This window comes from the organism of the source record quoted next, unplaced genomic scaffold (assembly GCF_019419815.1).
Source record: "Pyrus x bretschneideri cultivar Hongxiangsu unplaced genomic scaffold, Pyrus_bretschneideri_v1 Contig94, whole genome shotgun sequence".
Taxonomy (NCBI): Eukaryota; Viridiplantae; Streptophyta; class Magnoliopsida; order Rosales; family Rosaceae; genus Pyrus; species Pyrus x bretschneideri.
The window spans coordinates 417,647-427,060 of record NW_025999836.1 but is presented as its reverse complement, the minus strand read 5'-3'; the positions used below and the strand labels follow the sequence as shown (position 1 = coordinate 427,060).

Sequence of the window (9,414 nt, the reverse complement as noted above, 5' to 3'; positions counted from 1 at the left end):
TTTAAAACTCAAACTCCACTTGTTTAGAAATTACGTCTACACTGATTATATGTTGAACACGAGACAAACAAGAATTTCATTGACTGCAACTTGCCTTCGAGCAAATAGAAAAAAGGTATCTCAAGCTTTAGTGTATTGAATTTTCTTCTTAAATCAGCTTGTACAATAAAACTTTATAGTAATACTCCATAAAGAAATAAGTGAATAACCTTCATGTATTCATAAATTTTTTTTGGTCGGACCAGTTATATATAAGAATAAACTTTGCATTATAATACTGTTAATAAGTCTAATGTTACATCTTTCTTTGGGGAAAAGAAGCATTGGCTGTTCTGTGTGTATTCATAAAGTTACTTGGAAAGAGAAGCATTAAAAAGAGCACTATATACATATATGAACTAACACTAAGCATTAAAAGAGAAGCATAGAATGTAGGGAAATTTTCAGTGTGCTGGTCACACGGTCCAGTACATCAAGCGGCATAATTTTATTGAAAAAGCTAAAAGGCTAAGAATTACAAGAGAGGGAATCTCCTCAATCAAATCATAGATTATAATAGGAGGTTCCTCAAACCCAGTAAAATCATTAGCTAATCAAAGGGCCAGATGGGCAAGGTAATGAGCAACTTCATTGACATGTCAACAAATGTGAGAAGAAGTTGCTTCAGTGATCAAATTCAGTGGCACCTTGAGTCCGCAACAATAGGTCCAATGACAGACATGTTAGTAGAACTCTCATGCAAAGTCGCTATGATCTGAAGTGAATTAACTCTCGAGACATATTTTATGAAACCCCTTATTCACCATTAAAGTCAATCATGTAAGAATTTTCTAGTCAAATTGAAAAGAAAACTATTTTGTAATCGAAAAAATGAAAGGAAAAATGATATTGTATGGCTCTTACATTTAAGAGGTCATTCCTCACATAAGGATGTAATTACCGTTGTTCTTTTAACACAAAGATATATTAACATTAAGAAATGAAGATTAAGCAATGTCACACAATGACCTACCTATAATACGGTTTGGACGAAATCACAACACTAGATGGCACGACTTGACATTATTTTTATGTACAAACATCATAACTCAAACTGGTCATTCCATTCATCGTCTGTAGAAACTTTCATTTGATTACCTTTTAGTCATTCATATAAATTAAACAAGTTGACGATTAATCCTTATGAAAATGTTACTTGTTATCATAAATTGTCGATTTGTTCCACACATGATGGACAAATAATCTACAAATCAAATGATTTTTTTAACGAAGATCATTTAAATGAATTAAACCGTTCATATTATGAAGTTTGTATGGTGATGTCACTTCAATTATCCAAAAGAGATTGAATAGATAAATTTAAAGAAATGATACTCGCACATTCATGTATATTGTTATTATTTAATCTCCTTGTATGTCCTTTATATATTTGGGCTAGAGCTCGGCATCAATTTCGTTTCTGAATTTTGTTTTGCCGTGCTTGAGGTAACAAACTTGAGAAGATGCAAAAGAAAAAATGATTTCGGCTCAAACCCGCCCAAAACCGTTGAACGTTGGTTTGGTTCGGTTTCTTTAGGGAAGTTTGTCAAATCCGAACCGAACTGAATTGTTATGTTGCTATTATTTTGATCGTGAATTTGGGATAAAACTGATTGAACTCAGGCCGTGCTCACCCTAAGATACACAAGGTCAGCCGCAATGGTCGGCTCCCATTAGAATCAACCGACTAATCTTCGCCATCGATCCGACAGAAGCACTACTGGACTAAGAGCTAGTTGGTGACTAGGCCGTGCTCAACAGCCAAAACTTGCTCAAGCCAAACCGAAAATGCTTTGGTTCGACAGAATTTTACAACGTCTTGGAACATCCTCACCACGACGCTCTCGACCGCCATCATTTTGTGCGACTAATGATAGCGGTCAACAAAATACAATTGCAAATCTGTTCAATCTAAACTTCCATTGCAACCAAAAAGGTAGCTGTGTAATAACCAAAACCTGTCTACAGCTCAGTAAGAAAATTATTAAAGTCCAACGTATCAATCTAAACTTCCCCATCCTTTCTTCTGTACAGCTACCTGAAATTTCCCAACTACCTAAACTTTCCAGGTATTTACAGAGTCCTACCGATTAGTCGGTCAAAGAAGCCTCCTCTTGTTTCACCAGATTTAGCTCCCCTTTCAGCAATCAGTTCCACCACCATCACCAGCCACCCCTTCTTTTTGTCTACACCGGCAAAGGCCTACTCTAATAATTACAAATGTACAGTTGAACTGATCCTTCAGACTGAGAAATGGAAGGCTATGAAAGGTGGAATGATCCCTGCCCTTCTGTAATGGCATATAAGAGCTTCTCTCTCATCGTCTCCTGAAAACGGATATGAAAATATGTAAGCATCTTGTCGGTGCAATGTTTCCCTACAAAAGACTTCTAGTAACATGAAAAGCTATAAAGAAACAAAGCTCACTTGCGAAGAGTAAGGTGGTAGCTTAAGATAATTTGCACAAGTCATGACGCTTGGTAGGTCTAAGTCTTCCCAGTTGCTAGAGTGCTGTAAGAGAGACAAAGCAAACAATGATCAAATGATGCCTATACAAATAATAAAGAGCAATCTGGAAAAAAGGAAGAAGATGTTTTTCTGATAGGGACCTTTCGAACAATAGTTAACTTCGGACTGAGAGATGCAAAACCTCCAGGAGGTAAGCGAGGTGCCCCGGTCACAAATTGCAGAAACGCTCTTCGCTGTTCTTGGTCAAACTTGTGTATGATTTCCAGCAACTGATTCAAAGAAAATGGTAATATGAAATTTCTTTAAATGCACGTGAAATATCACCACAAAACCAAAGACGAGAGCAGACTAACATTGATAATGGGAGGACTGCTAACTGTGTAACCATGGTCGAACTTGATATGATCAAGGAGCTCATTGAACTGCCAAGATAAAAACTTATAAATTAGGAATATAGTCAATAGCCTTTAAAAAATAAAAAGTAAGTGGTTGCAAACATACAGCCCAAGAATCACGTTCTCCACATAGCAAACGCTCTAATTCTTCTTCAGTGAAAATCTGAAGATGTTCAATAGGGAAAACCTGAAACATCATGATGAAAGAAACCATAAATTTATACCAAAATTAAAAGGCATTGAGGTAGTTTAGTCAACGTCCTTCTTGTACTGAAAAGCCACTTCATAATGGTACACACCTGATTAAAACCAGATCTGAAAGCTTCCACTTGTCTAGAAATACCAGCATTTACCGTTGAATCCGCCACAAGTGAGACGTAATCTTCCAAGTTTGTCATATTTACCTAAACAATGGGGTAAATTAAATTTACGGTTCACCAAATGAAAAGCATGAAACAATAAATGGGATCATAGCTAGGTGAGACTTAACCATTTTATGATCAGGCCGAGAGGAAAGAACAAAATCAGGATAACCAGGAAGTGTAAAATCAAGACAAAGATCCTCAATTTGGGTTTTCCGAAAGCAAGAGTCAAACTCCAATGTTGTACTTCCTCCAGGAACAGATTCCGAAAATCTTTTCCTGTCTACTAGAGCCTTAAACTCTAGCAGTGTCTTCCCAAGCCCAGGATCAAATGACAGGATGTCATACACACCAAGCTCCTGCAATATGAAAACATATGTTTGAGATGAAAACTTGCTTCATAAGTGATGATGATTGATGAACATTCACTTTCAATAATAAATAGTACAGAAATTGGGAGAGTACCTTGCCAAGAATAAGCTTATAGAAGGCTTTGGAGAAATGCACATCCAAGACCCGCCCATCTTGGAGCGCTCTACCTACAATTTGCCCCAAAAGAACAAACTTCTTAATTACTTCATCAGACGTAGCCAACCATGGACGAGGGAAGAGACCAAAAGGACATATCAAAATTCCAGTATCCCCATCACCAGAGGGAAAAGACCCACGATCCTCTCTCCACATGCCTAGACCAGACTTCTGAAACTCGTGACTAACCAGGGTATAGAATTCCAAGGTTGGACCAAGGCCAGTACCAACTTCTTCATTGTATTCCACCTCAAGGAGTACCTTCTGACTGGCATGCAGGTCCATCATTTGGGCAGCAGAATCCAAAATTTGGTTGCGGAAAACCAAAAACTTTTTTCGAGGCATGCTTCCAGAGCTTGGTCGCCTGTCACTTGTCACCCCTGAATCCCTATAAGATGGTGAATGAGGCTGAACTAGCAGTGGACCAAATGCCACCAAGCGGAAGTACTTACATTTAACTTCAAAACTAAATAAAAAGGGACACGATTCCATTAACTGATTACACCACAAGGGCATACCACCAATGGACACTGCAAAAGTATCCCGCATCTGTTGTTCCAGTTTTTCTGTCAATTTTTTGCTCACAAACTCATTCTGTGGCACCGGAATAGCTGCCGTCTGAAAATTATCCAAGTCATCGATTTTCCTTTTAGCGAAAGCACATATTCTTTCTCGAGACATCAGATGAAATATAAACTTATTCATGCCTTCCAAGCTTTTGAGGATATATATTATATCATAAATAGGACTTGACTTATCCAAGTCAGAAGCAAGCTCACGAGCAAACATGCTGGAGAAAAATGAAGTGTACAACTCATGTACCCCAGCTTTCTCAGCAGAACTTTCTGCTGAACAAAGACTTTCTGTACGTGTACCATGATGACCTTCAGCTTTTCTGTATGTTAATGTGTATTCTTGACTCCACAGTTTTGAACCAATGACAATTTCATGTTCCTTCATTTGTTGTTGGAGAATTGCTTGGTATAATGTCAATGACGGCTCCAGCTGTTGCCCTTCAAGGTAAAGTAACAGTTTCGAAGAAGAATCTTCATTGCTACAAGATGCGGGATACTGTTCTTCCATCTCAGTGTCTTCCTCTGAAGGACATTGTGCTTCTCTTTCCACAGGTTCCTGAAACATTACACAACCGATCAAAAGTAAGGGCATTTGCACCACCTTAGAGCTGATTAGAAGAACCAATCATGACTAAATTTATCCACGGTTTTCCCAAGAACAAAAAATTATATTTTCTTAAACATAAGTACATTAAAGATTTCCTTGGCTTGTCTATCCTAAGCTTATCGCTTGTTAAAGTGAGGCCAGTGTTAAATTGACCTCATCAACCTGGAGAGTAAGGCTGAGGATGAAGAAATGCACCCAACAGGAACTCAAAAAAAAAGAAATGCACCCCTCAGTCTAATCAATTGTGAGACAGAATAAAAACCTGCAACTCAGGCAAGTCCGTCGACATGCTTTCAGGCTCCATAGGATGTGGACCTTGCCCTTGACTAGAGCTTGCATTTGATGGTGATTGATCCAGTGGACTTTCAGATTGGTCCTTAACTTGTGTAGGTGAATTAATGTGGCTGGTTGTTTTTGCATTGACTTTAGGCCACAGAAATTCTTCAATGGCATGCAATGAGGAAAAAGGGTCCACAGTCAGAACATCTTCACGGTAATCACAAAGGCACATCTCTGCTTTGTCTTTCACAAAACGAACTTCAATACTTGGATATGGTGTGCGACGCCCATGTGGTACTGTAGCATAAGAACTTATTTTGGGCACATGGCTCAAAATAACAGGGAAATTTTCCAAAGAAGATAGCGCATTTTGCAGTTTGCGTATTAATGTTATCATGGGCAGGTCGGCAGGGATCATGTCTAAAGGAGAAAATAACAGCCTTGCAAACACCTCAAATCTTTTTTCTACAGAATAAATATCACTGTTACCACTACTAAGCTCCCCTTTTTGTTTCAAGTACTGGCCATTGGACAGGTAAGTCATTAAGGACCTTAGAATTCCAGATTCAATAAATTCAAACGTGGAAATGGGTTCTCCTCCACCAAGCTTTTCCATTACTTGATGCATGATACTATAGAACCTTTCTTCACGCTGATCAAGAGCTTCATCATTCATGGACATGTTCAAATCACTTAATGCAGAAGAACATTTTCTAAGCTTCTGAAGGACATCAGTTAACGCTTTCTCAGGGTCACATAATTCTTGTGCAAAGTACTTGGTCCTTATATGCTTTGCAAGATTATAAACAGAATCCTTTTCAAGCATGCAACTTCCTTTTTCTGACACTGATGGTGATTTATCAGTAGCAAAAGCATAACATAAGCACCTCAAGACCTCACTCGAGGCAGACTTCTGATGAGGATCCAACAAAATCTGTGAGCCACTAAACACAGGGAACAACAACCTCGAGCATTTTTCCAGGGTCACCAATTGACACTTTTCCGGTGTTAAAAGTGCATCGATGGCAAAAAAGACGCCTTCTTTTATGAAAGAGTCCAAGAAATAATCAGAAAGTTTCTGCAGGATTAGCTCAGTAATCCGTAGAGCTAATATTGACACATGGGGATCCTTTCGTGTAAACACTCCAGCCAAAAAACTGCCACATTGAGAGGATTTAATAAAATTAGCATAAATTGCTGATCTCTATTAAAAAAAAAAACAAGTAGACCAAATCACCTTGAAATGTTGGCCTTCTGAAGCAGTTCTACAAGCATGCCAGGTGTGCTCAAATAAATTAACTTGTCGATAACAGATAAGCAGCCATAGCAAATATATAAATTGGCACCGGAGTTTACAACCTGTCGAGAGGTGAAATAAACATTACAACACTATTCATTTGTTGGATGGACTGCACTAAAGTGCCATATATTTATCACAAACAAAACCTGAATCAACAATGGAAGTATATCCATCCCAAACTTTTGCAGAAGATCAGGCTGATTAACTAAAAGAGATTCTTTATCTGACAACGGTGGATTCTCTTGATCTCTGGTCGAAGTTGGAAGAAGCTCATTTAGCAATTTCAAAACTTCATATACCTGAAGGAGAAAAATAGAAACAATGATCCCATTCACTTTCCTCAAGTTATATAATAAGACAACACATGCTTATTTTGTAATCACATACATTTATGTTTTTAGGAAGTCGGTAATTATCTCATAAAGCAAAAAAGGAATAGTAAAGTCACAACATTTTCATAAACACAATTGACATTCCAATGATTCAATAAGAATCAGTAACCCTGGAAAAAGAATAGAACCAAAATATCCACTTGTAAACCTGATTGCAATGCCCATCCACCACATGATTAGAGAACATTCCATGCGAGAGGTCATATGTAGATAAGATATCCTTCAGTATGCTGCTAATATTAAGCTCATACAGCGTCCTGAAGGCTACAACTGAACCAGAAGAAAGTTTGACAAGTACCCCCATCAAACTCTGCCAACCAAAGTACAACAGTAAGAACATATTCCAAGGCAGTAAAATACAAAAGCAGTGGATCTCATGAAACATGATTGAGTTGCCTACATTACTAACTAGCTGGGATACCGTTGGTCGGGTATTCAAGCTCATAAAATGTGTAACTTGACGAATCAGCCCATGCTTACAAAGTTCATCCAGCATCTCTGTAGACTCACTCACTCGTTCTGTAATTTTAATCAAGCAAACAGCAACATTTTCGACAAGCTGAGAAATTAAAACAAAGGCTGAGTACTAAGGTCATATGAAATCTATGCAAAAGGCTTAAAAATGCACTTCACAGTCCATACCTGTGGATCCTCACACTGGAGAAGATTGCACAGAATGGGAACAGCCTCCATGATGGGTGAAGTACATTCAGAAGGAAGTTTCTTACATATGTTCACCACAGTGGAAAGGGCAACTCTCTGATGCAAATAAAGTATGATTAATATACGAACCATTAAAAGAGCAATGATCCAATTTCCAAACAAGAACACATCACTGATTGGATTACCTGTATACTTGTCGAAAAGAAATCTATATAATTCAGGACAGCCATTATTGCCCCAGACTGTAAGCACGCAAGTGGTTGCTCCTGTGACATTTTCTCCAATGCTTGTAGGCACTGCGTAAAAACAGTAAAAGAATCCCATGCAACCCCATTCTTACATTGTATAAACAATCCCATAAATGTCATGCCTGGATAACATAAATATGACCAAGTACAGAAACATTACCTGTTCAGCTACATCCAAGTATTCAATAGCCATTAGTCTGTCGCAAAGAGCAGGAACTGCATCATGCCTAACAAGGAAGCCCGATGAATGCGGATACACATCGCATAAATAAGTTATAGCCCTTATAGCCAATAGCATGATATTCGGGTTAGTCTCATGCCTAGCAAGTCTAACAAGAAGCCGTGACAACGAGTCTGATGTCATCCCGGATAGTGAATCCTCTGTACAAAATGACAGGACTTCACATAGCTCGGTGAGCACAGCTAACTGCCCAGAAGGGTCAGTCTCTTCACTTAAAGATGATAAGAACCTCTTAAACTTTCGATGATCACCCGAAGATCTCCGTCTCTGATAGTCCTTGAGTTCACTGTGTCTTTCGTCTGCATCATCTGAATCACAAGACCCATATGCTGAATCCCTCTCACGTTCTCCCTCTGAGCGACTATTAGCCGAAGCAGAAGATGAAGTATCCATATCATGGTCATTGGTTTCAGGTGTGGAGTTCACAGAATTCATATGGGTTTGAGCTGAAGAGTTCGACGAAATAGCTCTAAACTCCATTGAATTACACACCCGCTTATCTGCGGGCAATTCATCATCAAGCTCAGTACGCTTTTGACCTCGACTCTCCATTTAAAACTCAACCTTTCACAGAAACCCAATATTTATCTACTCCTGCGTGATCAGAGCATAAATCCACCTTAACTCTAGTTCTAAAACTAAAACTTAATTCAACCCAGAAATCCAAATCAGAATTACCAAACAATTAAAAAGAAACAAACTTTAGCATTAGATATCACTTCAAACAGAAAGAAGCCACGAAATACAATCTTAGACCGAAAAAATCGAAAACTGAAAACAGACGATCATCAAAAAGCACCCAGATGATCAGCAAAATGTATTTTACTAATGTGAAAGCTTGCGTTTTTATCTCATACCCAACACTCAAATCTTCAGTAGCAATACAAATTCTCCAAAAACTTGATCATAATCCAAAAATAACCGACTCATAAAAAATATATATATAAAACCCAGAAAAACAAAAATCCACATTCAACACAAAAACTCATCATTGGTTCTCCATATCAACACGGATAAGAGTGATCATGTACTTAAAAAGCAACAGATTAATCAAAAAAAAAAAAAAATTAAATCAATCAAAATTGCGAATTATGGTTGTTTAATTGTACCTGAGGTGCAGTAGTTGATGCTGTTGTTGCTGCTGTGGTTAATCGGCCTTCGAGGGAGTCGAAGACCTTGAATTGTAGAGGTAAGCGTGTGGGGTTTTTTCGTAGGGGTGAAGGGTTCGATTGTCTCTGGGTTTTTTCGCCTTGGAAATTCTTCTGGAGGACGACGGTGTCACGGTGGTGGGGATGATGATGAGGGGGTGTGGGAGG

The 9,414-nt window shown here is 38.4% G+C and overlaps 1 protein-coding gene across 2 annotated transcripts; it reads right to left on the bottom strand.

The window, feature by feature from the left end:
• Window positions 1–1,940: 1,940 nt before the first annotated feature.
• On the bottom strand, window positions 1,941–9,414 carry LOC103948837 (E3 ubiquitin-protein ligase UPL4). 2 transcript variants are annotated; one of them, XM_009359909.3, is made up of 17 exons: window positions 9,208–9,414; window positions 8,018–8,692; window positions 7,795–7,905; window positions 7,589–7,705; window positions 7,347–7,505; window positions 7,095–7,256; window positions 6,701–6,853; window positions 6,492–6,613; window positions 5,238–6,411; window positions 3,731–4,924; window positions 3,394–3,624; window positions 3,203–3,307; window positions 3,010–3,090; window positions 2,862–2,930; window positions 2,649–2,777; window positions 2,467–2,550; window positions 1,941–2,366 (listed from the first exon to the last, which is right to left on the bottom strand). In XM_009359909.3, the coding sequence occupies exons 2-17, from the start codon at window positions 8,648–8,650 to the stop codon at window positions 2,301–2,303; spliced, it is 4,590 nt and encodes a 1,529-aa protein (XP_009358184.1). In that variant the 5' UTR covers window positions 8,651–8,692; window positions 9,208–9,414; the 3' UTR covers window positions 1,941–2,300. The 2 variants fall into 2 exon arrangements, with proteins under 2 accessions (XP_009358184.1, XP_048432905.1); XM_048576948.1 differs by having other exon boundaries at window positions 8,018–8,598.

What these genes read in the sequence shown, in the direction of transcription:
- LOC103948837 (XM_009359909.3), bottom strand. Translation starts at nt 8,650, where the DNA reads ATGGAGAGTCGAGGTCAAAAGCGTACTGAGCTTGATGATGAATTGCCC. An exon ending in TATCCCAGCTAGTTAGTAAT is followed by an intron (nt 7,257 to 7,346) that starts GTAGGCAACTCA and finishes TTTGGTTGGCAG; the next exon opens with AGTTTGATGGGGGTACTTGT. An exon ending in GAGAACGTGATTCTTGGGCT is followed by an intron (nt 2,931 to 3,009) that starts GTATGTTTGCAA and finishes TTATCTTGGCAG; the next exon opens with TTCAATGAGCTCCTTGATCA.